The sequence below is a fragment of the Anopheles arabiensis genome, chromosome X (genome assembly GCF_016920715.1).
Source record: "Anopheles arabiensis isolate DONGOLA chromosome X, AaraD3, whole genome shotgun sequence".
NCBI lineage: Eukaryota > Metazoa > Arthropoda > Insecta > Diptera > Culicidae > Anopheles > Anopheles arabiensis.
This window is the reverse complement of record NC_053519.1, coordinates 8,304,770-8,331,874: the sequence shown is the minus strand read 5'-3', so window position 1 is coordinate 8,331,874 and position 27,105 is coordinate 8,304,770. Positions and strand designations below refer to the sequence as shown.

At 44.3% G+C, this 27,105-nt stretch overlaps 5 protein-coding genes across 5 annotated transcripts; 2 read left to right on the top strand and 3 right to left on the bottom strand.

Moving 5' to 3' along the window:
• Positions 1-2,001: 2,001 nt before the first annotated feature.
• On the bottom strand, positions 2,002-6,394 carry LOC120905876 (phenoloxidase-activating factor 1-like). The gene is made up of 4 exons (XM_040317154.1): positions 6,224-6,394; positions 5,251-6,150; positions 4,328-5,140; positions 2,002-4,265 (listed from the first exon to the last, which is right to left on the bottom strand). The coding sequence occupies exons 1-3, from the start codon at positions 6,364-6,366 to the stop codon at positions 5,101-5,103; spliced, it is 1,083 nt and encodes a 360-aa protein (XP_040173088.1). The 5' UTR covers positions 6,367-6,394; the 3' UTR covers positions 2,002-4,265; positions 4,328-5,100.
• A 2,096-nt stretch (positions 6,395-8,490) lies between these two features.
• Positions 8,491-10,659, bottom strand: LOC120905550 (uncharacterized protein K02A2.6-like). The gene is made up of 4 exons (XM_040316437.1): positions 10,384-10,659; positions 9,777-9,879; positions 8,617-9,564; positions 8,491-8,570 (listed from the first exon to the last, which is right to left on the bottom strand). The coding sequence occupies exons 1-4, from the start codon at positions 10,657-10,659 to the stop codon at positions 8,491-8,493; spliced, it is 1,407 nt and encodes a 468-aa protein (XP_040172371.1).
• Positions 10,660-10,940: 281 nt separating this feature from the next.
• LOC120905875 (chymotrypsinogen B-like) lies at positions 10,941-13,767 on the bottom strand. Its single transcript, XM_040317153.1, has 2 exons — positions 11,919-13,767; positions 10,941-11,854 (listed from the first exon to the last, which is right to left on the bottom strand). The coding sequence occupies exons 1-2, from the start codon at positions 12,292-12,294 to the stop codon at positions 11,094-11,096; spliced, it is 1,137 nt and encodes a 378-aa protein (XP_040173087.1). The 5' UTR covers positions 12,295-13,767; the 3' UTR covers positions 10,941-11,093.
• A 423-nt stretch (positions 13,768-14,190) lies between these two features.
• LOC120905874 lies at positions 14,191-17,593 on the top strand. Its single transcript, XM_040317152.1, has 2 exons — positions 14,191-15,772; positions 16,851-17,593. The coding sequence occupies exons 1-2, from the start codon at positions 14,213-14,215 to the stop codon at positions 17,094-17,096; spliced, it is 1,806 nt and encodes a 601-aa protein (XP_040173086.1). The 5' UTR covers positions 14,191-14,212; the 3' UTR covers positions 17,097-17,593.
• A 2,896-nt stretch (positions 17,594-20,489) lies between these two features.
• On the top strand, positions 20,490-26,505 carry LOC120906303 (ubiquitin carboxyl-terminal hydrolase MINDY-3 homolog). Its single transcript, XM_040317862.1, has 5 exons — positions 20,490-21,351; positions 21,463-21,596; positions 21,678-22,251; positions 24,400-24,697; positions 25,041-26,505. Exons 1-5 carry the CDS (start codon positions 21,099-21,101, stop codon positions 25,345-25,347), a joined length of 1,566 nt encoding a protein of 521 aa, XP_040173796.1. The 5' UTR covers positions 20,490-21,098; the 3' UTR covers positions 25,348-26,505.
• The last annotated feature ends 600 nt before the right edge of the window (positions 26,506-27,105 follow it).

The window sequence follows — 27,105 nt, the reverse complement described above, 5'->3', positions numbered from 1 at the left end:
AGAAAGAGAGGAAAAATTTAACAAACAAGAAACAAACAAAAAAACAAACAGTTTATCAAAACAAACGAACATACTAGAGAGGAAGCGTTATATATACATAAAACATTAGAAAAAATGAAAGAGAAACAAAAAGAGAGAGAAAAAGAAAGAGAGAGAAAGAAAAAGAAAGAAAGAGAGAGAAAGAAAAAGATAAAACGAGAGAGAGAGAGAGAGAGAGAAAGAAAGAGAGAGATAGAAAGAGAGAGAGAGATAGAAAGAGAGAGAGAGACAGAGAGAAAGAGAAAGAAAGAGCCTTTGTGTAACTAAACAAACGAAACGAAAACGAAAACGAAAGAGTGCTGGACACTTGTTTCATTTTTCACGTTTTTTTTTTTTAAATACTAATTATATTTTCAATACCACGAAGATTGTCATAGAATGAATTGTGCAACCAAGGGAGTAGAGGAGTAGAGGAGAGTCGAACAAGAAGCGAGGAGGAGGGGGGTGAGGGTGTACGAATCAACCGGAGCTCCGAAGCGGCGTGTTCTTCGCCCCCATCTCGACACAATCAGAGCTCGTTTGTCGAACGAAACGAACGCGTCGCTCAGTCGTTGGGCTCAGTAGAAAACAGATACGATGATTTTCCAATATTTTGATACATAGACAACTGGTAGGCCATTGTGTGACAGTGAGTATCTCTCACGGTGACAGTGAGAGCTTGTCGGTATCGCTGAATATATTTTAATTGTTTGTTTTTGCTAGAGCCAGAGACATACACTTCTCTCAACCCTCCGAATCCTCGCGCCATCAGAACGAGAAAACCAGTGTGTGTGTGAGAGAGACAGAGAGAGAGAGATACAAAGCGACAGAGAAATAAAAAAAAAGAGAGAGAGAGAATGGGAGGGAGGCAGGAATTTATAGTTAAAAACTATGTAAGTCACTTTTACGCTTTTAAGAGGAACGACAGGGACAATATAGTGAAAAAGCATAGGAAAAAAAAGCTGGGGATAAACAACACAACGCGATTTTTGAAAGACATCGGCAGGACATGCGCCACTGCTATTTCTACGGTCCCGCAAAGCAGTCTGTTTTGTGTTGTGGTGGTTGGTTGGTTGGGGCTGTCTTTGATGATACTGCTTCGTCGACAGCATTGAAGCGGGCTTGCAATTGAGGGAATGTGCCCTTGCACTGACCACAAGGGGTTTGTGAGACACAGCCTCCTGTTAATACGTTCAACGCGATGGGGTGGGTCTGCCTGGGACATTTTGGAAAACTTTAATCGGATTGCGCACACGTGGGGCATAATGCCCCCGCGCATGTTAGGTTATTTGGAGATTGCTTCGATTTGGTGGCGGTGGTAGTGGTTTTTCCCCCCTTCTCTCTATCCTACTCTTCAACCTGTAGTACCTCATCGGCCGCCACATTTGCCCGGGGTAACGATTTGGAGTGAGATTTGGTCCCCAACATCGCCCGCATGTGCGCGAAAGGGAATTGTTTCAAGAGGAAAGGCAACGCGTGTCGGAAAGAAAGTTTCTTGTCAGTCAAGATGTCCCTTCACACCCCCCTCTCCCACCCCTTATTGAAAATGAGGCGGTGCAATTGTGCGGAGCAAACACGTTAAAAACGGGAGATGTAGAGGATGTTATTGCCGCGGGGGAGGGGGGGTGGGGAGCGCAAACAAATGAAGAAGTTTAAATATATGAAGAAACAGAAGAACAGAAGAAATGGAAAGAGAGATATATAGAGAGAAAGAGCGAGAAAGTATAACGAGAATGTCTGTGTGTTTGTCAGTAAGTGTGTGTGTGTGTGTGTTGAAGCACAAAACACAATATATGCATATATACGTCAAACAATGTTGCAAAAAAGTGGAAAACGTAACGCTAATAATTAATCATCTTGAGACATTCCTATTAAACAAAGCAAAACAAACAAACAAACAAACAAACACAAAAAAAAACAATGTTGTTATTCTAAGAGAACAAAAAGTATTTTATGAGAGTAAAAAAAGAGTATAATAAAATATGTTACGCATAAACACTATTTGCCCGATGTGTGGTGGTTGGTTTTGTGCATTTTTTGTGTATTTGCGAAAGAAACGGGAAAGAAAGACGTGAAAGCAATTGTTTCAGCTTTTATGCCGTCAGGTTTATTGAGTGCCAGATTTGGTTTAAATTTGCTTCAAGACACTTTCGATGGATATTTGCGCAGTCTTGACAAACAGCAATTCCATAAGTAATGGCAGGTATTACTATGCTTTTATAGACCGCAGGTTTGTTAGCTTGCGAAAGGTTGGATCTGCTATTAATGTGTGAATATATTTTTTATTTATAAAGATTATACATTTAGTTTTTAGGTTGTTAATGGCATCTCCAAAAAGTAGTTTTTGATCGAATATTATTCCTAGATTATGTAATTTTTTAAGACCACTCGATAGGGGGTGATGCCTGTTTTACAGGGGTTTCCAGGAGTTCTTATAGCTGTGGGACACTTGGTTGCCTCCTTCTTACTTGAAATGAACTTAATGTAATGGGAATTGGGCTCTATAGCACCCTTGTTGGACAAATCCAGTAGGAATCCAGAGGGTGCCATGTAGTCCAATTTCCATCATATCAAGTTCATTTCCCGTAAGAAAGAGTCCAGGAAGTGTCCCACAACTATGAGAACTCATGGAAAACTCTGTAATAGTTAGCCTATTACCTGTCGGTCTAAGAATTGATATTTTGACTCAGTGAGATTATAGCCTGTGCCTTGTCTTCATTCACACCTGTTCTCACTTTCCTTTGAATCTTTATCCGGTTGCTATGGATCGCAATCAACTATGTCTGAATCGTTTTCAGCAATCGTTGGATTTTGCAGTAGCTCGCGCAAATTTCGTTGCGGCACATCGTTTATTTGGTGACCGCTCGGCGTACGTCTCGATTCTCCACATAACAGACGATTTGAAAAGCAACAATTTCGTATTATTCTATGTTTGAACCCAATTGAGAACTTGTGTTGCAACCCCATTTTTAAGCAATGAATAACATTTGACAGATTTGTCAGACATGCGCTACAACAATCCAAAGGTAACTGAGAGCAATCCAAACGTAACTGAAAACGATTCAGACGAAGCTGAAAACGATATAGACGTAGTTGATTACAATCTATTCTCATGGATTGCGTTCCATAGCAACCGGATAAAGATACAGAGGAAAGCGAGAACAGATGTAATGTTAGTTTCCATTTCCGAATGTATTTGATTAAAATAACAACGCATTGCTGGGCTCTGTTTTTGAGTTCATTTACAGTTCTTCTCTTAACTGCTATGGCCGTGTCGTCGGCGAAGAGAAACAGTTCACAACCTTGAGGAAGAGTGGGTATGTCTGACAGGTATATCATGAAGAGTGAGGAGGCCCACAACATACTTCCTTGTGGAACTACAGCCGGAATTGTGGTATTGCTAGAGGACTGTTTAACTACGAAGACTCGAAAAGAGTTCTGGATTACTATCATGATGTAGGTTGGTATTCCCACGTTGATCGGTTTTGGAGAGCAGCCCATCGTGCTACTCGTCGTTAAATGCCAGTATGAAAATTGTTTGTTTACTTAAAATTTGTTTGCTTTACTGTAGTTGTACTTGTTTTTTGATTGTATTGCGTCTTACGAGAGCAAAGATGCATTATTTTTCGCTGAATATAAGCTCTTCTCGCAGATCGAAAGGAAGCCCTGGGCGCTGCTCCATAGTTTCCAATATCCAATCTAGATAAGCATCTGTGTTTATGTAAACAGCGGGATAGTAAATACTTGGTAGGTCCGGTTTAAACACTGCAAACCCGCGCAGAAACTCTCTGTCACTCAGTGCTAGTCTTTGCCGGGAGTGAAGAACGTCGCCATTTTTTATTTCTACTGATTTGTTGTCCTCTAGCGTGCGTTGTTCCAGAACACAATAATTGGAGGTGTCTATGGTGAATCCAACCATTAATCCTTGCCACCGATGTTGGCACTCTACCTGGTCGATGTACCTATCAGCAGCATTGTCAGATTGCTTCTTATTTATTGAGGGATCATAAAAATCCATGAACAAGCTTGATAGATCATAGCTACGAATTGCATCGATGATCGGCAAGCAGATGGGTCGCACGTTAGGCAGAGATGTATCCACAGCGGTAGTAAGTCGAGCTAACGCAATGTCGTTAGCCAAATTGAGTTTATTATACTGTGGATGAACGATCAACTCCTCGATTTGTATTTTTTGCACATTAGAATCATTTACATCTCTTGTTTCAGTTCCCAATGTTGCATGAAGTCTGATATCAGAAAACAAGTTATATTCCCATTACATCTTCAAACTAGATAATTGAATTCTTACCTGTTTGGCACGTAAGAGTAAACATGCGTTGCTCGACTAACAACGTACCGGTCACTTATGAGTATTATTGTAGAAATAATCTTGTTACCGACTATGAGATCTCCTATCCATGGCATCGGATAGCTGTTCGACGATATGCCACAGGTTTAAAAGTTGAAGAAAGCGCTCCCGGAAGCATGCTGTATTGACCTCAAGTTAACTCGTTCAGTGCGAATTTTGTTGGGGAACGAAGTTTGCAGTTCGTTTTCCCGCACGCTGTCCACTATCCAAGCAAGATCTGCCTTTTCAATCTTGTGAAATATGTATGAACCGTGGTGTAGGCGAGAGAGAATGTATGATCCATCGACATGCATGCCGTACAGAAAGTAGCGCGGCCGTTCCGCGTACGGCACTGTGAGCTGAAACGGACTACCCAGCTTGGAATACAGTGACTCTTGTTTGAGTTCGTCTGAAGACTCGACTGCACACAGAGGCTCCGTGACGAAGCTGATGAGCTGTCCTGCGTGCAACAGCCGTGGCTGGCAGTGCTGGTAGGTGGTAATCTTCAGCGTCTTGTTGGCATGGATACTTCCGAAATTATTATGGTAGGACGTCATAATCACTTCCGCGGGTTTGTTACGATGTAGCCCATCCATGAAGGGCAAACAGATTGGTTGGATATGGGGATCCGTTAGATCAGCTGGTTCGAGCAGCTCGAGCAGTGCAAACAATTGCCTGGAGTGATCGGACGGTGGGAGGATAATGTTCTTGATTTCTATTCGTTGGTGCGATTCTTAAAAAAATGTATGTATTTGTCCTAGTAAAATATATCGCCTTTAGAGAGAGAAGGAGATAGAGAAAAAAGGAGATAGAGAGAAAGAGTGAGTGAGAGAGAGAGAGAGAGAGAGTATAAAGGCAATCACACTCACTACAAAGACACTCACCATATAAAATCCTTCTGCACACCATATTTCGGCGCCAAGACATACCACTCGCTGATGAGCACGACTACTCTCTCTTCCAAAAATTCGTTTTTAGTTACCGTCCGCGATTCAAGTATCCCGACCCAAGGCATGCCTGTTGCAAAATATTCACTGATACTATCGGGGTCAATTAAGCCGCACGTATTCATATTAAACAGACGCAATTTATCATTTCCCAGCTGCAACGTTTCCCACTCTGACTCGAGTGTTTCTTGAGTTGTGATTATAGTTCCACCGTCGCTCGCCCCTTCTTGCTCGTTGTACCTCATGTTGTATAGTATCCAGTCGACATATGCTTCGATATTGTTGTAAATGGATGGTGTAACTGTATTGCAGGCCGCCCCAGTCAGGTCAAACCCCCGCAGAAAGTATTGCTCCTTTCCACCGAATATCTTCATTTCATGGATCGGTGCACCCTCTAGCAGAGAATAGCAATATCTTTCCTCCCGCTTGCTTGGTTGTACGGTGTACATTCGTTTGAATTCTAATTTAAGCTCAATTTTCTGTTCCGCGTACTGCCTCGTACACTCAACGGGTTCCACGAACCGGACGGCAATGTTTTGTTGCCTGAGGTCTCTCCTTGCGATCGCCACTACACTTAAATTGGTCTTTGCGTTCGTTCGAAGCTCGGGCGTTACCGGCATGCAGATAGGCTGCACGTTCGGCTGGCTAGTGTCTGCTGGACTCAGCAGCTCGAGTAGCGCGATGTTGTCCGCAGAGTTGTTCGGGCCGAACTTTGGATGTACAATGATTCTTTGAATTTTCCGCGATTGCTCAAAAACCATACAGTCTTCAATGTTAGTACTAAAGGTGCACTGGAGAGGAGTTTCATTTGGGACATTACCAAGTAAAATATGAGGGCTGTCGGTGCAAAATAAAGCAACGGTGAGTTGGTTGTTGCTTGTACCTATAACAGGAGTAAAACAATACTTACATGACACCAACGGTATTGAAGCAATGTGCCGGCCCGACAGCATACCATTCGCTGATTAGTGTAACCATACACCTAGTACGATCGTCGTTCGGTAGTTTCACTGCCCCCAGCCATGGAATAAACTTAGATCTAGCATCCAGCATGTTGCGTATTGAATTCACTTTATTGAATAAAAAATGTAATAATGAGGAGAATAAAAGAGTGGAAGTTCACGAGCCAACGATGCTGATTGATCTAGAGCTCTTTTAGTTGATGCCAGGTCGGGGTGCATCCGGACGGCATCCAGGTTGTGTCACGTCAGGAGCGATGACAATCATCACCGCTCATACATAGGGTGTTCCATATACAACATTTCCTCCCTCTTGTATGAAGATCCTGGTTCACTCTAGGATGGCGAGTAGCGTAGAGGAGGGCGACGTTGTCTTTGGGACCTGCGGGCTACTGGTGGTGAGTCTTCGCTTGACGATGAGGTTAATTGTTGCGGGCTGCTCATAGGTGTTCCAAACACAATATCTGATGAAATGGACTCATCTGAAGACGTTGCTGTTTCGTTGGCTTCATTATTGATTGGTGGTTGCTGCGTCTCAGTGTTCGCATAGAAATCCAGTCGACGAGGTACGTCTTCATCGGTCTCTTCGAAGCTGACGTTGCCTTGGAAGCTTCGAATCTGGTCGACATGTCGCTTAAGCATCTTTCCGTTGGATCTGATTTGATAATGAAGATCACCCAAGCAGGCTTCGATGACTCCTACAATCCATTTGTCCGTTCGTGGGTTTCCAGAAAGACAGTACACTTTCTGTCCAACTGAGAATGTACGGAAAGACGGTTCGAATGTGGATTGTTGCTTCTGATGCATCCGTGTGTTGATATCTTGTGGTCGCACAAGATCAATGCGCGTGCGAATGTTTCGACCTAAGAACAACTTTGCTGGCGGGCTTCCTGTTTCGGTGTGAGGAGCCTTTCGGTATTGTAGCAGAAACGTGTTAAGATTCTTTTGCAAAGTGTCTTTTGTTGTACCCATAGCTGTCAACGCCTTTTTTACGGTTTGAACATACCGTTCTGCTTGGCCGTTTGTAGCCGGATGGTAGGGGGCTGTCAGCTTATGGTACTTAACGCCTGTGTTTTTGAGGTAAGACGTGAAATCGGCTGATGCAAATTGTGGACCGTTGTCGGAAACTACCGTTACTGGTGCTCCATAAGCTGCGAATAGTTCATCCAGTAAACTGATCGTTGCGTTTGTTGTAGTTGATGTGGTTACCTTTATCTCGAACCATTTGCTGTATGCATCCACAACTACTAATAGCATAGCGCCTGCCACGGGACCTGCATAGTCGATATGTATGCGTTCCCAAGGTGCGTTAGGGTATTCCCAATGGTGTTTGTTGAATTTTGGTGGACTTGTGGCTTGTCGTGCACATTCTGTGCAAGATTTAGCTGTTTGCTCGATTTCGGAATCAATTCCTGGCCAATAGACATATGATCGTGCCAACCCTTTCATTTTGACGATTCCAATGTGAGCTGCATGTAAATCGTTCATTATGGCTTTGCGCAGGGAAGCCGGAATTACGACGCGATGCTCGAACATCAGGCAGTTCGCTGTTAGGGTATATTTTGCCTCGGGTGCTTTATAACCCATTCTCGCGAGGTCTCTACCGTGTTCAAGATCTTGGATTATTTTGCCTAGTTGGCTGTCTTTGCGCGTTTCACGTGCAATGTGTTCTGCTCTAATTGGGAGTTGCTGAATCTGTTTGAGAATAAAATGATCGAATTCATCATCCATATTTCCTCCCTCGTGTGAAAATTGTCTATTGCTCTGGTTTTCTGTTGGCGCATTTGGGATTCTGGAGCAGTAATCGGCGTTTGTATTCTGGTTTGTGGGCCTGTAGACAATATCGAAATTGAAATGTGCCAGATAGTCGGCGTAGTTGGCCATTCGACTAATGCACAAAGTAGGCAAAGACTTTTCTGGGTGCAGTATTTGAGTAAGGGGCTTATGATCAGTGATTAGAGTGAATTTTCGCGCATAGAGGTAATGGAAAAACTTTTCACTGCCCACACTATCGCAAGAGCCTCCTTATCAATCATAGGGTATCGTTGTTCAGTTTGCGACATTGTACAACTAGCATACGCGATCGGTCGTTCTGATCCATTGCTCAATCGATGTGAGAGAACAGCGCCGAGACCGGTTTTGCTAGCGTCTGTTGCGAGAATCAGTGGTAACGATGGATCATACTGCATCAGCACTTGAGGTGAAATTAGCGCAAGTTTTATGTCTTGGTAGGCCTTCTCTGCTGCTTGTGTCCACTCAAAAGGATCGGTAAGCAGTACATCTCGAAGAGGACGTGCCCTACAAGAGAGATTGGGTATGAATGAGGAATAATAAGTTGCCTTACCAAGAAATAATTGTAGTTCCTCTGGTGTAGTTGGTGTTGGAGCGTCGCGTATGGCTTTTATGTGTTTGTCTGATTTGTGCAGGCCGTGACTATCGATGCGATGACCCAAGCATTCGAGGGATGATGTCGCAAAGATGCATTTGGAACGATTTAGTCGAAGACCGTTTCGTCGCATTTGTTCCAATGTCTCGTTCAGCGCTGCTAGCATCTCTTCGAAGTCTTTCGCAAATACAATGACGTCATCGAAAAAACTGACAACATTGGTCAAACCTTGAAGGATCGTCTCCATACGTCGCTGCCAAATAGCTGGAATGTTTGCAGCACCATACACCGCTCTCTTGGGACGGATCAGTCCATGTGTCGATGTGTTTAGCGTCAAAATATGCCGGAAGTCTTCGTCGATTGGAAGGTGCGTGTAAGCATCCGTTACGTCGAGGTGGCAAAACAGGGCAGCTCCTTTCATTTTGTTGAAGATGTCTTCGATTTTTGGTATTGGGTGTTCGTCGATAATCATTTTGGGATTTACAGTCGGTTTGTAGTTCCCGGTTATCCGAATACCTCCGTTCTTTTTAATGACGATATGGGTCGGTGAAGCCCATTCTGAAACTTCAACTTTTTCGTAGAATCCGGAAGCAAGTTTCTTGTCGATCTCTGATGCGTAGCGTTCTCGAAGAGCGAGTGGTACATCTCGTGCTCGAGCGAAAACTGGAGTGGTATCGGGTTTTAAGTGTACCTTCGCTGGTGGCCCTACAAGCATACCTGGAACGTCGCTAAAGATATTGTTAAAGTCTTCGAGCAGTTTCGACAGTTGAGCTGCTTGTTCCCGAGTTGGTTCGATGCTTGAGAGTACGTTTACTGGTACAGTTGAAGTAAACAGTTCACGAAAATTGATCTCATTTGTGAACTGTGCTATCCAATCGCGTCCGAAAAGCGAGTCATACTTCCCTTCTACAACATATAAGAAAAGATTGTTAGATGTGGTTCCAAGTGAAACTTGGACGAACAGGCGACCAATGCAGTTGATACGATGTCCTGTGTAACTTGAAAATTGGCGGTCTGACGGTTGCAGCGAATATTTCGGCAGTATTTTACGTAATGTGGTTTCGCTGATTATGCCGCATTTGTTGCTCCGGTGTCCAATTCCATCGTCAGGGGAAAACCGTTGATCTTCACGTTAAGCATTTTCTTGTTCACGGACGGCATATTGTTGATACAATGTAGCGATTGTACCACGTCGATATCGGAGTTCTGCTGCGACTGAACCTGTGCAGTTGGTAAAAGTTTCCGTTCAGATCTACATACCTTTGCAATATGGCCCTTTCGATTGCATTTGTTGCATTTAGCGGTGCGAAAACGGCATTGGCTTCGCAAGTGTTGTCCTCCACACCCATTACAGGAATTTGTACGTTGTGTGCCGCTTTCGTAGAATGTGTTCGGTGGTCGATCGGATGATTCACTGCTCGTCTGCCGGTTACGGTTAGCAGGTGCTATACGGCGTTGTTGTTGTTTTGTGCGCGGTTTTTCAAACCCAAGCCGGTGTGTTGTTTCTGATACGGGTGAAACAGTGCCTACTTGTCGAGCCGTGTTGTGTGTGGCTTCCATAGCGATGGCGATGTCGAAGGCTTCTTTGAAAGTCGTAGGGTTCTTTGCAACAATTGTATCACAAATTGCGCGTTCATCGAAACCATGAAGCATTTGTTCGATTAACATTCGGTCAAGAAAAGTTCCATATTCGCAGGAGGCAGCACCTTGTTTAAGCCGCAATACAAACTGGGCAATTGTCTCTCCTTTCTGTTGTCGAATGTTCCGGAACTTGATACTTTCCACGAACTTGTTTTTCGCTTGGTCGAAGTGCCGCTGTAGAATTTGGCGAAGTTCTTCGTATGGAATTTCTTCTGGATTCTTGGGCGTTATCAAGAACTTAAAGGCGTTGTTAAGCACTGACCCCATGTGTACGCGTGCGTAGTCGGCGTATTTTTCCTTGGGAATGTTGTTGAGTTGGAGCGCCCATTCAAGCCGGTCGAAATAATCAGCGACAGACATCCCCTCAGTTCGTTGGTATGGCTCGTGAGAAAATGGCGGTAGTTTTTGCTGGGACGAAGCTGCGACGTCTTCTCTGGCCTGGCCAACAGCAGTGCCAATTGCGGATTGCAAGGCTCGCGCAATCATGCTTGAAAGTGTTGCCATTGTTTCATTGTCGATGGTAGCCATTTTGTCTCTCTCATTCACGCAATACGCAGTTTTGCAATTCTGTGGATCAGATTCCTAATCGCACTTTTACTGGATCGCCTTTTGTTAGGATCCCACTTCTGACACCAAAAATGTTGCGTATTGAATTCACTTTATTGAATAAAAAATGTAATAATGAGGAGAATAAAAGAGTGGAAGTTCACGAGCCAACGATGCTGATTGATCTAGAGCTCTTTTAGTTGATGCCAGGTCGGGGTGCATCCGGACGGCATCCAGGTTGTGTCACGTCAGGAGCGATGACAATCATCACCGCTCATACATAGGGTGTTCCATATACAACACAGCACACCACAGCTGCCAAAGTTGAACAGGCGTAGCTTCTCCTCGTAGTCCATTTCCAGCACGTCACTCTCGACCGGTAGGACACGCTGATCGATGTACTGCTTAATCCATTCCACGTACTTGGCCACGTCGGTGTAGACGGTGTACTTGAGCGGATCGCACAGTCCGCTGCTTCCACGCGCTGGAGTGAACGACACCAAGCCGCGCACGAACCACCGACCGCTAACCTCGAAGAACATGCCTCCGCCGCTATCTCCATTGCACGCACTCACACCGTTCTGTCCTTTGCCGCAGAACATGTCCAACGTTAGATGCGTTCCGTACACGACCCGATCACTTGCAATGCACGTGTAAGGATCCACCACCCCAATCGTGGCTTGTTTTAGCTGCTCCGACACAACATCCCTTTCGCTCAGCCCAAATCCAACGATCGTTCCGTTTCTGCCGACGATCAACTCCAGCGCACTGTCCATTGTCCACAAACAGACAGGCTGCACGTACCGGTTCATACTGATGTTGGTCCTGAGCTTCATCAAAGCTATGTCGTGGATGATACTGGCTTTACTGAAGCCAGGATTTATGATTATCTCACGCGCATCGAACGTCTGCGTGTTTTCGCTGGTCTGATTCAGGTGGATTTGTCCCACGTGTATTGTCACGAGAGCTGCCGAGATCACGCCGCTTAGAGTGGACACGCAATGGGATGCTGGAAAGAACAAGAAACAATTCAACAATCTTATTTCCGTCTCGCGCAATGGTATGGTTGCTACCCGTAAGAATGGTTGTTTCATCAAGGATGGATCCACCGCATGCGTATTCTTTGTGCTCGTCTTTTTTATGGAAAATTGCCGCATGCCACGGCCAGTGTCCAGCAATGGCATCAGCGCCGTTGTGGATGAGATATGTCGTTTTCACTTTGCGCCTGCCGCACGATAAATGATCCTCTTGTGCGCGTGTTTGCATCGCCCAATGCCAACATCCCAGCAGCAGGAGAAACCGTTTTGGTGAACAATACATAACGACACGGTAAGCCACACCACATCGACACAAGGAGTAACTTGTGTAACTTGCACCCGCAAAGTACCGTAGCAGGGCTGAACATGATTTTTTTGGTTCACGATCGGTAGAGATTGGATTATTTAACATAAGACAAAGTTACGCGACAGGCGGATAACCTCTCCAGAGCGCGTCTGATAAGAAGTTAAGAGCGCTTTTTAGGCGTCATCCATCAATTATGAAACGCTGATAACGGGGTGGAAGGGTGTCGTCAAACGTTACGATTTATTACGATTATTATTTATTATATTTTATAATGTTTGCCTTAAGTAATTGATGAATGACGGCCTATAGCCTGGAAAGAACGCGACTGTTACTCGTTTTCGCGGTGCTGTAGTTTAAGTACCTTCTAAACAGATTCCAAATCGAAACATATTAAGTGCGCGAGCTACCATAACGATTCGGCAACGTACCAATCAGCAAATATATTGCTCTGATCAACAGCGAAGTAATCCACAAATCCGTTTCTTGATTGACCAGTTGCGGATCTAGGGTACCAAAGGCACTAAGCGGTAGAAGGAATGGAGGTCCCATGTAGATGTTGAGCTTTGAACACGGGGCTTCTATTGTCTATGAGTCTGTTCCTGCAGAGGAGGCCCTCAATGGGACTACCCACCCCACTGTTATATATGCTGGGCTTACCATCTACGGGGTCCCAAAATCGCCGATGTTTCCCTTGGCCGTTCAGTCCGCTTACCATTTAATCCGTCACTATTGAACCATTATTTTTCTCAGCAATAGAAACGATAAGCCCTTTGGTTCGGAGAAGCGTTGCATGCCTTACATGGTTCTAAATATATTAGATATCAGAGATTAATAAACATTCATTAGTTCGCACGACTTGACAACATGCGGCCCCGAATGGATAGTGCTCCCATGCGTAGGACAGCAGACTATCCTGATATGGATGAACACCCCAGTACCACAAACCCACTAAACGACCACTGAACGGGGTCTAAGCGGCTCAAGCTCTCAACCTAAAAGTTGTACTTGAAAGAAATCTTAAAAGTCTTCGCTTAGCACACGGTAAATGAGTGATGCATTCTAAAAAGAGTAAAAAAAGCTTATGGCGCCATTAGTTGTCGAGATAGCCACACAGTGGAGATCTTTCCTCGTTTTGAGAGCTTTCTCCTTCCCTCAGTACTGTTGTACGGTTTCGCATTGAAGTTATGCATCGCTAGAACTACCCTAGTGCCACAAATCCACTAAAAGATTACTAAACGGGTTCTAGACTCCGGTTCGTCTTGACTCAAGTTTGAACTCTAAACAGCATATCGATGACCTTGTAGCCAGAGGAAACCAACTACTTGGCGTGGTTATCCGGACAACTAATGAGTTTCGCAACCCTATGTGCATTAAAGCTGTCTACAATAGTATCGTTCGTTCGGTTCTGGAATAATCGTGAGTAGTCTGGAGGCCGACCATTGTTTCTTCAATTGCTCGACTTGAGGCGATTCAACGTAAGCTCACGCGATATGCCCTACGCCTACTTCCCTGGCAAGATCGCAATAATCTTCCTCCGTATGCTGCGCGGTGCCGTCTTCTAGGCTGTTGGCACGATATCTACCTCGTGGTAGATCAGCAGCCGTAATGTTTATAAAACAACGAGCTGTCAAGGACAGCTCGAATAATATACGAATAAAGCACCAGATGGCGCTGTAAAACAGATAAGGACAAAAAGATATCCCAAAGGCGAAACAGCTAGATTATCAAAAATAGGGCCAATTAGGATAAAGTTCGGCAGCGGTCGCGAAATAGGGTCAAATGCGGTCAAGACTGATCGGCTGTTCGTAAAAATAGGCGCCATCGAGAATGTTAGGCCAGTAGCAAAAGTCAATCGACCGAAGAAAGACTAATTTTTAAACTGAGCAAATACATATTATATACAAACAAGCCAGTTCTAAGAAAGTCTATCCAGCTACTCACCAAATTGTTACCAGGCGTAACAACATTTAAAAATTAGTTCGACATTCGAAATCGTGAAATACATTCCGTGAAAAGTTTTGCGATGACCAAGCGCGGGTTAAATTGTGGTGGCTGCGAGCGGCATAATACCGTGAACGATGTGGTGCTGTGCAACAAGTGCAAGAAGTGGTTCCACTACGGATGTGTCGGCGTCACTGCAGGAATAATGTCCCAGGCGTGGTGGTGCGATGTATGTGCGATTCAGGTGGACAAGAGCGAAGCGAAGGAGAAGCGTCATCCTAAGACGCCTATGGAAGCAATCGCGAAGACGAGAAAGCCTGCTGAAAGCTGCGATGGCGAAAACAAGGCCAACAGAGCAGCATCATGCGAGGGCGAGGCCTCGGCGTACAAGCTATCCATAGGAGTGGTGAACACAATACTCCCAGCTGCTAAAATGCCTCCTAGCACGAAAGCATTTACTAAAGCGTCAAGCAGACGGTCTAAGGAAGTTGCGATGGCTCAACTCCTTAAAAAGCAACAACTTGAACGAGAAATGGTCATGAGAGAGTTCGAGCTCAAAATGGCCAACCTCAAGCTCGAATACGATAGAATCCAGCTTGAGTTCACCAACAAAAGAGCATCAATTCGATCTTCCGTGAACAATACACATAACACGGAACAGAGAAAATGCAATCAGCAGCAGCAGCATCAGCAGCAGCAGCATCGTCAGCAGCAGTATCAGCAGCTGCAGCAGCCGCAACAACAGCCGCCACAGCAAAAGCAGCACCCACAAGAGGAGCAGCAGCAGCAACGGCAGCAGAAACAGTGGATGCAGCCGCGTGACGCGGCAATGAGTGATGGTAAAGTTGGTGGAACCGCGTGCATCGAATCGTGGACCTCTCCAACAGAAGCAGTCGTGGATAGAATAGTTCTTTCCGAGCATGATGAGGCGGCGCGGCGACCCCATAACTGTTCTCAAACCAACACACGCCGACGGCTTACGCAACACAGCACGCTCCTGCACGACGCGTCGAGATCGAGAGTACCGGGAGTACCGTTTGGTATGGTGACCGTCGCACTTTCATCTCACGGACTACAAACCACCACCATCCTCGATGAAGGTTCAGCGGCAGCTTTGGTGCAATCACAACTGGCACAATGCACCAGTGTAACCGGAATGCCAGAGCCACTGGCGAGGAACTGCACAGAAGGCGTCGCGAGGAACGATTCAAGGCGGATAACCGTGGCAATCTCGGCGAGCGGCAACAACGGGCAACACGAGTTTTCCAACACTCGTCCCTCCAAACAGCTAAGTTTGCCGCTCCAAGAACCATATTTCACCACATTAATATTTAACTTTGCTCACTTTCAGGGACTGTCGACTTTGCCGTTCCTGAAAGGCGAGTCGAGGTTAACGATCGGGACACAACGCACCGATCTGATGGCACCACAACAAATAAGCAGTATCGGCGATCCTACGGCTGAGGGAAACCGATTAAGTTTAGCGGTCTACGGTGTCGTAAACAGACGGTCGTTTGGTTGTAAACAAACGCACCACATCATCAAAGGCATACAATTGGGTGCTAGAGTGCGCCTAAAAGAGAATAATATGCAGATTAGAGATCGGGTCACACATACACTCACCGACACAACCACAAGTAGGGTAACTGTACCAGTTTTCGGCAGTGTACCTATTTTCGGCAGGGTAGCTAAAAACGTTAAATTCTGCACAAATGCGGTAAAAAAATTCACAAAATACAATTTTGCAGTGAAAGTGTACTTATTTGATATTCACATACGAAGTTTCACACCATTTCATTACGTATTTTTCAAAATATCAAATAAATTGTGCTTTTTTTCGGCAGCTTTGCTGTCAGCCAATCGTTCGGCAGGTTTTGTGATTAAGAGAATCAGAACAGTAAAACAATGAAAAAGTGGTGTATATAAAAGATTTTATGCTTATTTAATTTATTCTCACTTGTTCAGAATTTTAAAATCACGATAAACAAGTTATTTTTCTCTTTAAATGCTGCCGAAAATAGGTACACAGTAAATGTTCGATTTTGACAGCTCAATGTTTTGGGCTTCTTCCGAAACTCGGAACAATAACACACTTTAAATTTGGCTGAATATTCCTTTTAAAATTGATCAGAACACTAAAATGCGTATGTCGACACATAATATGACCTTTCTTGTACCAAATATCACCAATTTTACGACAAACAATGCACTAACTTAAGAGAAAAATAAATATTTGTAAGCCAGTTCGCACCGTACGCTATAACCATCAAACTGTCAATGGCTGCTCTGTTTAAACGTCGCATCAAAATGGCTGTCAAAACGGGCCAAAATAAGCAACATAAAATTAATAATTAAAGTGGTTTTAAACACCAATCTTAAGAAAAGTAAGAGTGTTAAATTGCTTTAAACATTTTTTGTACATATTCACATTGATACAAACATTTTCTGACCCGTATTCGCGCTGCCGAAAATAGGAACACAGCCTGCCGAAAATAGGAACAAACTGCCGAAAATAGGAGCAAAATCAATGTTTGCATTTTCACGAATATTTATGAAAAAGGGCTTTGAACCGGCAAATAAAAAATATTGTAACATACTATGATAGTTTATCAACCATAATAACAACACTTTCAAGAAAAATAATGAAAAATATTGATGTGTGAGCAATTTTTGTGAAACTGCTGCACTAGCCTGCCGAAAACTGGTACAGTTACCCTAGGGTTATGTTTACACCATGCTCTTTACAGAACAGGTGTACAGGACGGTTGAAATTACGTTTCTGCATCCCGCGAGAGAAAGATAAGGAAAAGCAGCGAAACGTAATATCATGCCACGATAGGCGAGGGTTGATCGAGGAATTGATCGTAGGAAAGCGCAGGTGTCACCCCTTCAAGGGTGCCGTTCGGAAAGCACAAGCCAAGAAAACGAGGTACCAAACAATGATGTGCGGTACAACCGGCAAATAATTAGGGAAACTTTGATTCGGAAACCGCGATCGTGCAGTGAATCAATACAACACTTAGGCCGAAAATTAGGAACCAGCTATATCGTGCTGATTGTAAGAAAATCCTTCTTATATTAAGGATTTACGGGGTGGAGTGTTGGCACGATATCTACCTCGTGGTAGATCAGCAGCCGTAATGTTTATAAAACAACGAGCTGTCAAGGACAGCTCGAATAATATACGAATAAAGCACCAGATGGCGCTGTAAAACAGATAAGGACAAAAAGATATCCCAAAGGCGAAACAGCTAGATTATCAAAAATAGGGCCAATTAGGATAAAGTTCGGCAGCGGTCGCGAAATAGGGTCAAATGCGGTCAAGACTGATCGGCTGTTCGTAAAAATAGGCGCCATCGAGAATGTTAGGCCAGTAGCAAAAGTCAATCGACCGAAGAAAGACTAATTTTTAAACTGAGCAAATACATATTATATACAAACAAGCCAGTTCTAAGAAAGTCTATCCAGCTACTCACCAAATTGTTACCAGGCGTAACAACATAGGCTTTAAGCCTCTTTCGGTTAGAAGTCGTAATGCAGAGTGCTCTTTCGTCGTTGGTTTGCTAAATGGCTCTATCGACTCATAGCCTTTGTTGTATCGCGTCAATATCTACGCACCATCCCAACCCCTTAGATTTTGAGAGAGGCCAAGTTCCACAAATCTATTAAATGACCACTTACCACGTTCTAAATGGCTCAATCTCTTAACCGTAAAGCGACCGTAAACCGACTGATGCGTTAAAAAAAACAGCAAAAAAGCTAGTGGCCCCATCCGTTTGTGGGATAGCAGTTTACACGGCGGAGTTTTCTTAGCTTGGAGAGCTTTCTCATTCCCTTTGTACTATTGTATGGTTTTGCATTGGAGTTATGAGTTATGAGTTATCGCTAGAACAAGAGCGGTGATACGATTGTTTAAATACTAAACTCCAATGGAAACCACCAGCACTGAAGCAGGTGAGATTTGAGTAATGGTCGTTGGTGTTGATACCCACGTATCTGACCACATGACCATTCAAATAGATTTTTGCTCAGAAAATTATAAGGCTTATATAGGTCATGATTAGATGAAATTTGTCGAAACACATTGCAAGAAAAGGATAGCAATATAATGATGAGTTGTAATAAGTCATCTATTGAGCAAGCCAATACAGGTATGGAGATTTAGTTTTTTTTTCTATGGATATTTGAATTTCCAGTCGTTTAAGCTTAATCTGTGGCGCTTGAGTCATCCTCGTTTGGTATTTTTCTGTCACACTCAATGGTATTTTTCTGTCAAAGGCTCAAAACACACACAAAAAATCCTGCCATATAGGCCTTATTAGACGGAGAAAAATACTGTCATTCGATTTTGGAATCTATCCTTCAAACAGGATTTGACAGATAGATGCCAATCGGAAAATTGGAATTCGGCATGCTCATTTCCGATATGCTCGTGAGTAGATTATTTCCGTCAACGTGGATAGAGCGAATTGAATTTCCTGATGATGATGTACAAAAACAACAAAAATGGCAAACAACGAATGGTTCTTTCGGATAAAGCCAAGAAAATCAATAAATTAAATAATAAATGTGAAAGCTGACAGAACAATTCTCTTGCCTTATTACACGTACGAGGGGCATTTTTGTGCCAAAGCAAGGTGGAATGTATAATGAGGTGTAGTTATAGCGCTTTTGGCGATCCCCCCGGGCTCCGATTTTGACAGATGGTTTTCCGCTTGTATATGTATTGATGGATTGTTTACGTTTTGCATGGTCAATATTTGGTGGAGATCAATTTGGGTGAATATTTTAGTTTATTAGAACACAGTCCGTGATTTAAAATGGAAATTTTTCTTCGAGAACTTGAAGCGTTCGCCAAAAGCGGAAAACTAACTGTCAGTTTTCTTCGTCGATTCTTCTTCCACCTAGCTGTCAAAACGGGCTTATAACTTGACCTGATATCTTTACGGTTCTTGTGCCAAAGTCTAAGTTTGACAGATAAATGCCAATCGAGAAATGACAGTATTTTCCTCCGTCTAATAAGGCTTTATGGGTAATAAGACATGAGCATTTTTCTGTCAGTTTTTAATTTTTTCATACAATTTATTTACTTCCTGAGCTTTATCACAAGCAATCAATATTTGTTTATCAATCACGTAAATTTTATCAAACACTAACAATAAATTCAAATACTTCTATCGACATTGACAAAAAAATCCTCTCCTCTCGCATATTGGAAAAGAGCATGTCGAATTCCAATTTCTAGACCAGCAGTTATCGGTCAATCGCAATTTGGCAGAAAAATACCAAATCAAGGTGACAGTACTTTCCATCGTCTAACAAGCATATCACTAGTGGTGCTTGGGTAGTTTCAAGTGCGCCGTCAAAATGTTCCTTGGGCAGTCACATCTACACAGAACGCTTCGCAATGAAAACATTTTTGCCATGCTTTTGATTGGGCTGGATCGGAGTCACAGACACAAAATGTTCCTAATGTAGGGCAGCTCGGTCACTATATGCATTGCGAATCTCTCTTCCAATATCGGGCCTTTTCGTAAAAGAGATGGGCACAAAACAGCTCATCGCTTCGCCAAAAGCGGAAAACTAACTGTCAGTTTTCTTCGTCGATTCTTCTTCCACCTAGCTGTCAAAACGGGCTTATAACTTGACCTGATATCTTTACGGTTCTTGTGCCAAAGTCTAAGTTTGACAGATAAATGCCAATCGAGAAATGACAGTATTTTCCTCCGTCTAATAAGGCTTTATGGGTAATAAGACATGAGCATTTTTCTGTCAGTTTTTAATTTTTTCATACAATTTATTTACTTCCTGAGCTTTATCACAAGCAATCAATATTTGTTTATCAATCACGTAAATTTTATCAAACACTAACAATAAATTCAAATACTTCTATCGACATTGACAAAAATCCTCTCCTCTCGCATATTGGAAAAGAGCATGTCGAATTCCAATTTCTAGACCAGCAGTTATCGGTCAATCGCAATTTGGCAGAAAAATACCAAATCAAGGTGACAGTACTTTCCATCGTCTAACAAGCATATCACTAGTGGTGCTTGGGTAGTTTCAAGTGCGCCGTCAAAATGTTCCTTGGGCAGTCACATCTACACAGAACGCTTCGCAATGAAAACATTTTTGCCATGCTTTTGATTGGGCTGGATCGGAGTCACAGACACAAAATGTTCCTAATGTAGGGCAGCTCGGTCACTATATGCATTGCGAATCTCTCTTCCAATATCGGGCCTTTTCGTAAAAGAGATGGGCACAAAAACAGCTCATCGCTTGCCGGCTGGGTAACGCTTCCGCCCCAACCCGATCTGTCAAAATTCAAACGCCGTCAAAATGGCGCACCGCTTGCAAACGCTTCGGCAAGCGTTCTGTTTTGACAGACGGAGGCCCGTGTGATTCATCCGCTGCGTTTTCGGAAATATTTCGGTCTTTTTGGCTGCATTCCAAACGGGTTTTTTTCTTCTGCTGGCAAAAAACTGTGCTTTACTCCCTAATTCGGTGCGTAAAATGTTACCGCGCGCCTCCGTACGCTTGTGAGAGCCGTTCGTGCCGAGTGTTGTGTCGTGCCTTGTTGTTCCCCCTGTTCCCTTTTCCGTGTTGTGTCCGGGTCCAGTGCATCGCGTTTTCGTCCAGCGAGTATCGAGAAAGAAAGAAAAGAAAAGTATCACCCTTCGTTCAACTGTTCGGGTCAGGCACGATCAATTTGCAACCACTTTTGGAACCTGCTCCAATCAAGCCGACCGTACCGAGCGGCAGCCCGCTGCACCCTTGCCGGATGCAGCAGCTCTCCACGTCGTCCGGCCGTATCGTACTGCGCTGCTGCAGTAGCACTGCACCCCTTGCACTTGCATAAACACGCGTCACAGCGGTGCATTCCAGTTGGTCCCCCCCCCACCCCTTTGTGCGTGGGCGCATCCAGTGACCGTAAGTGCAAAAAGCAGCAGCCCCAGCAGCAGAAGCGGATGGATGACAACCCGGCACCACCGGCGAGCGCGGCCGCCACCGGAACAGAACAGCCCGAGCCCGAGCCCGGCACGTCCGTCGCATCGACGCCAGCCGCGGGCAGCCACGAAGACGGGGAAGGTGCAGCAGCAGCAGCAGCAGCAGCACCAACAGAACCAACAGACGGGAGTAGCAAAACGGTGTCGGAACAAATTGCCTCCCTGCTCTGGGGTGGCAAGATAAAGCCGGACGTGTTCCGGCGGTGGCTGCAAGGTAACACACACACACAGAGAGAAAGAGAGAGGCTGGTGCAAAATGGGGTTTCAGCAGGATTCGGTTTGAGTTGAAATAACGCATTTATTATTTTTTTCTTGCTCCGGGCAGGATTTTCCTTCAGCGACTGTGAGCCGTCCGCACTGGTGCAGCGCGACGGTGGGCCCTGTTGTGTAATCGCACCGGTCCAGGCGTACCTGCTGAAGATACTGCTGGCGGAATCGCCTGCCCACAGCTTCAACGAGGTAATATTTTAAACCTATATTTGCTGGGAACTTTTCATTAAAAAAAAAAAACAACCAACCTTACCCACCCCCTTCCGGTAGCTTACGGCGGACAAATGCAAAACGCTGCTCATCCAGGCCGTCTGCCAGATACTGATGAAGTGCAAAACGGACGCGTACCGCATAGTGACGCTGGAGGGCGAAGGACATGAGCAGGCCAGCCCGAGCGGCGACCCGGCGGCCGTGCGGCAGGATGATGGCACCGAGCACGAACCGAGCGAGGCGCCGGTTGGTCCGGGCGTGGATACGCACGATGCCGCCATGGTGCGACCGGCCACGGTTCAGCGGACGGCCGGCAGCAGCACCACCGCCACCTGGACGGCCGAAGCGTTCCACGAGCGGATTCGGTTTCGCGAGCACGCCCACATCGACGAGGTGCACCAGTTTTACGCACAGAACTACCACGTGCTGACGGACGAGTGCGGCGTGCTGCTGCTGCTGTACACCGTGCTGCAGACCAAGGGGCTGGAGCACATCCTGTCCGAGATGTCCGACCCGACCGAGTCGCTCATACACGACACGTACGGTTGCGGCAGCCAGGCGCTGATCAACCTGATGCTGACCGGGCGCGCCGTCCCGCACGTATGGGACAACGAGCAGGACGTCGGTGGCATGAGTAAGTGGCGGGGTAATTTCAATGCGAATGTTTTTACTCGTCGTATTAGGAAGGTTGTAGTTGCAGCAGCTGCAGCATTCTGTTTTATTCTATTTAAGCAAAATATGCTTTTTAATGAGAAGAAAATGGGACTAGAAGAACTCGTATTTTACATAGTTTTAGCAGGAAAAGGTAGCAAAACAGGCTTCAAACCCTTCACAGTTATACCCAAGTTTCACTCAGGGACGCTATATGCTTTTGTACTGCCTTGCCCGAGTGAGATGTTTGTACGGAAAAATGGCCCTAGTCGATGCAAGTTGAACCAAATTTCATACACTTTTGATTCAGCTGCCTCTCGAATTGTTTTATTTATTTTTGGTACAAGCATGTATGTTTGCTTTTTAGCCATTATTTAATGTTGAAAAATTATTTAAAAATAACTTATTGAAAAATGAATAATGATTTTTAGTCAGCTCGTGGTAAAACAATGAGCTAAATTCATATTTGACATTTTCAATCATTTAATCTTAGATTAAATGCCACAAATGTAAAGGGTAACATGTTTACCAATAGTGGTGCAATTGCACTAAATTGCACTCAATACGATATTTTAAAAGTAATTAAGTTATTTATGTAAGAGTGCAATGTGCAATGGTCTTTAACAAAGGCTTTAAAAGCTAAATGATGCATTAAGTAACGGAATGTACATAATGACCTAAAAATCCATTATTTTGTGAAATGTGTCAACTTTTTTTCCCAAAATCCCGAGGATTTCAACTTCAACTGAGGAAACTCAGATTGTATTTAGTGCTGTAAATGAGCACAGAACAACTACATTTTTTCTCATCAAAACGTTTATGAAATGTTATTGATTTACTAAAATGCATTGCCTTTTGATCATATTTTTGCATTTTAAAGTGTTTTTCCACCATAGTGACATTATAGGTACACAAAGCAGGGATGGTCATATTTAAAGAATAAGTAAAAGTAAAATATTTTTATTATTTGTTTAGGCTGTTTTTAGCTGCTCGTATTGTGTTCACCAACATAGGAAACGGAAATGAATTTCCTGCAAGTAATTTACCAAACAAAAGCCAAAATTCGCAAATATAGCTGAGCGAAAAATCGACCGCAAATAAAGCACACTCTTCATGGTGTGGGTTGACAACAGTCGTTATACAGTAATTTAGTCAAAATTTTCATTAACCAATTTTTTTTGCGATGAAATTACGCTAGAATTCAATATTATGGCAGTAATCCTCGCTATTCATATTAAAACAGCTACAACATTAAGTTCCATTTCTATAATACACAGTTTTTGCGGTATTATTTATTACCACCACTAAAGGAACACAATACCTCAACAACCGATGTCGGTCAAGGCCAGCCTGTACCCACTTGTGGGCTTAGGCTTTCAGTGACTAATTGATTCCCCCCCATAGCAGAATAGTCAGTCCTACGTATGGCGGCGCGGTCTATTTGGGGATTGAACCCATGACGGGCATGTTGTTAAGTCGTACGAGTTGACGATTGTACTACGAGACCGGCTCATATTTTTAAACACTTTAGCGCAATATGTTGCCAATCCTTAACTGAAGAATCTTAACAATTATTTAAAACAGCAGTTATTGAATAATGGGAATTTCAACCTTCTTGCAAGACATTCGCAGTAGGGGTCTGGTGGTTCATAATATTAACGATTAGCATGACACGACTTTCCGAGAGCAACAATCATGTTGTGTTACAACAGTCAGCGCTTTTGCGATGAGATGCTTGCAAAAAAGTATATTCAATGACATTTTGACATTTTTTATGTGACGTTAGAACAGCTTAATCACGCATTTGCCGATATTTAACTATTGGACGCACTTGCACTCAGTCAATCAGAAAATTGGGTTCGATGAAAATCCAGTTCATTTGAAGTACGGAAAAATGAAAGTCAAATGAATGCATTAGAAAAATATCATCGTGTTAAATGACTTTTTTTTCGTGTAAATTTAATTCGACAAAGCGTAAATTTCGCAACAGTATCAATATGTAAAATTAAATGTCGACGATTATCACCGTTCGCAACACTGATTCCCCATATATCCGCATTGCATTGCATAGTATCATTTATTAATTATTTTTTTATTTAATTTTATAATGCATTCTTCTTGGCGCGCGCAGAGCTGAAGGGCATCAACCAGCAGTCGGACATCGGTTTCATCACCGTGATGGAGCAGCTGCAGTACTGCACCGTCGGTTTCTTCTACAAAAATCCAAAGAACCCGGTCTGGGTGATGGGGTCCGACACGCACCTGACCGTGCTGTTCAGCCACGAGCGGCGGCTGGTATCGCCGGAAACGCCCGGCGAGCTCGCGCGCCGCGTCTTCCGCCAGTTCGACCCGGACGGCAGCAACTTCATACCGGGCCCGGTCCTGCAGGACGTGCTGTGCGCCCTCGAGCTGGTCAGCGAGCCGGAGTAGTAAGTACTGTACTGGATCGCAGCTAGCTTGGCTTGGTTGCTTTACAGCGTTTTCCAGGGTTTCTAATAGTCGTGGGACACTTCCTTGACTTTTCTTATGGGAAGTGAACTTAATGCAATGAAAATTGGACTCAAAGGCGCCCTTTTCGGACAGGCTCCTTGGACATTCCTATTGGATTTGTGCTAAAAGGGTGTTATAGAGTCCAATTCCAAAGACCAAAGAAAGAGTCAATAAAGTGTCCCACAGCTATTAGAACTCCTGGCAAACCCTGTACAGCTGCTCTCTGTCTCTCTCTTTGTCTCACACACACAAACACCCACTCACTCTCTTTTCTCTTTTTAGCGTGGAGCTGATGCGCAGCCGGCTCGATCCGGAAAATCTCGGCATCATCCTGCTGAACGCGTTCATGAGCGAGTTCTTCCCGGACGAGAAAAAGTCCACCCCGGACACGTTCGATCTGCTGCACTACAACGGCATCCCGAACTCGAACTACGGCAGCGTGGTGCAGTACAGCCGCGGCCAGGCGGTGCTGCTCGAGAGCGACGTGCGCATGTGCAATCCCTCCGACCCGATGCTGACCTGTCTGCAAACCAAATGGCCCACGATCGAGGTGAACTGGGCCGGCAACCGGACGCCGTCGCTGAACTGATGAGGGTGCCTGCGCTCGGTGTCCTCGGTGTTTTTTTTTACCTCCTCTTTTCTTTCCTCCATTTGTCCTTCCATTCCCTTCCTGTTCCCGTCATCCGTGTCCCTCCCCTTCCTTAGTTAATCTGTTTCCCCGTCGTCGTCGTCGTCGTTGTCGTAAATAAAGACGAGAAGCGAGCTTGGTAAAGTCGCATCAAGGACGCGCGCCACACGTATTGAACTTTCTAGCCGGGGGAAGCGCGCCATTCGCTGCGTGCCCCGCACATTGCACATGCTTCATCTCCGCCTGGTAGTGTTTGTGGAGTCTGTGGCGAAGAATTTCGTGCACTGTAACGTATAGTCTGAGCTGGTTAATGTATACAAGAGCGTACTGTGGGCTGGATGAGAGTTACGATTAGTTAATTAGGTTTTTTTCTTCTTCTATCCTCTTATTTAACCGCGGTAACCGTTTTGCTTGTTAGACCAAAAATATAGGAAGAAAAACGAAAACAAAAAGGGAGAAAATGAAAAAAAAAAATGCTACCACAACTGAAGAAGAGCTTATTCAGGATCAGGTCGGGTCAGGTGTAAATTCCCAACAAGGGGAGGGGGGGGGTTAGGTAGGTAGCGGAGGGAACATCCGGTAGCAACCGGTTGCTCCGTGTTCCGTGTCGTCTCAAATCAATATGTGAATATTAATTTATTTCCTTCCACCCACACCGCCCCCGGACGCAGTGTTGGCCGGTTGTCGGTTTAAATTATTCTATTCCATTTTCAGTTTTTATAGCCTCTTCCCCCCCCCCCCCTCCTATAAGCCGAACGAAGGTTAGCCCGGCGGTGTAGTATTTGCTCTAAACCCAACCCAAAGGAGAGAGATAGACCTAGAGAAGACGGTATCGGTTCGGTGGCAGCAAGGTTTTCTCAACCTTATTCGCTAAACGTCAGCGTCAGAAAAAAAGCAGACAAAAGGATTAATAATAACACGCATCTGTGGATATATAAGTATCGGTTCCAAAAAAAAAAAAAAAAGAAACGTAAAAGCAAGAGAATCTAGTAACAAACAAAAAATGTGGGGACAGCCTCTTTTGCCGCCAGCAGCAATGCAACAGGGGCCCTCTGTAACGCGCGCGTTCTAAAATCTGTTGAGAATACATTATGCTATACAAATGCGACACAAAACACACACGGAAACACGCCAACTGCTTGTCTTTCATTTTCCCGCGCGAGAACGTGGTGGTTTTGCACGGAACATTGAATGCTTGAATTGTTGAATCGAAATTTATTTCCAATTTTTTAAGGACTTCAATGCTTTAAGATCAACCTTAACTATACTGTGACTGTTACTAAATCTCCCTATTTTTTTAAAACCTTTGCTCTAAATTCACTTTTAGCCATACAAAATCGGCCGCTTTGCCAGTATTTGGTTCGTTGTGTTTCCATGCACTGCGCTATGTTTAATGCTTATATAGTGGCCAGTTGAGGGTCTACGTAGCCTGAAAAAGTATTTACAGCTACCGACAACGCTTTGACGATGGCGGATTGGCTAAGTAAACCCTGTATGTGTACGTGGAGAGGACGCGCTCACGGCCAGCTCCGGCTTTTTTCGATTTTTGTACGACTTGGTGAGTTTTGGACTGGCAGTTAATGTGTCACCTCCCTCACACTTTTTGCCCCACACTTATACCTGCCTCTTTTGGAAATAGATTGATATTTAACGATTCTTAGTAGGGTAAATGTACCTATAGTGGTGGTAGTACCAATAGTGGTGCTATTGCTCTAAAAT

Bases quoted from the DNA above. Each gene is read 5' to 3' on its own strand.
- LOC120905876 (XM_040317154.1), bottom strand. From the start codon at position 6,366: ATGCTGGATGCTAGATCTAAGTTTATTCCATGGCTGGGGGCAGTGAAA. The intron at 6,151-6,223 runs GTAAGTATTGTT...TTGCACCGACAG, and splicing joins TTCAATACCGTTGGTGTCAT to CCCTCATATTTTACTTGGTA. The intron at 5,141-5,250 runs GTGAGTGTCTTT...CTCTCTCTAAAG, and splicing joins GTGCAGAAGGATTTTATATG to GCGATATATTTTACTAGGAC.
- LOC120906303 (XM_040317862.1), top strand. From the start codon at position 21,099: ATGGATGACAACCCGGCACCACCGGCGAGCGCGGCCGCCACCGGAACA. The intron at 21,352-21,462 runs GTAACACACACA...TGCTCCGGGCAG, and splicing joins GTTCCGGCGGTGGCTGCAAG to GATTTTCCTTCAGCGACTGT. The intron at 24,698-25,040 runs GTAAGTACTGTA...TTCTCTTTTTAG, and splicing joins CTGGTCAGCGAGCCGGAGTA to CGTGGAGCTGATGCGCAGCC.
- LOC120905874 (XM_040317152.1), top strand. From the start codon at position 14,213: ATGACCAAGCGCGGGTTAAATTGTGGTGGCTGCGAGCGGCATAATACC. The intron at 15,773-16,850 runs GTAACTGTACCA...AGTTACCCTAGG, and splicing joins CCGACACAACCACAAGTAGG to GTTATGTTTACACCATGCTC.
- LOC120905875 (XM_040317153.1), bottom strand. From the start codon at position 12,294: ATGTTAAATAATCCAATCTCTACCGATCGTGAACCAAAAAAATCATGT. The intron at 11,855-11,918 runs GTAGCAACCATA...TGTTCTTTCCAG, and splicing joins TGAAACAACCATTCTTACGG to CATCCCATTGCGTGTCCACT.
- LOC120905550 (XM_040316437.1), bottom strand. From the start codon at position 10,659: ATGTCTGTCGCTGATTATTTCGACCGGCTTGAATGGGCGCTCCAACTC. The intron at 9,880-10,383 runs GTATTGCGGCTT...CCAACTGCACAG, and splicing joins GAGAGACAATTGCCCAGTTT to GTTCAGTCGCAGCAGAACTC. The intron at 8,571-8,616 runs GTAAGGCAACTT...TCTCTCTTGTAG, and splicing joins GGAACTACAATTATTTCTTG to GGCACGTCCTCTTCGAGATG.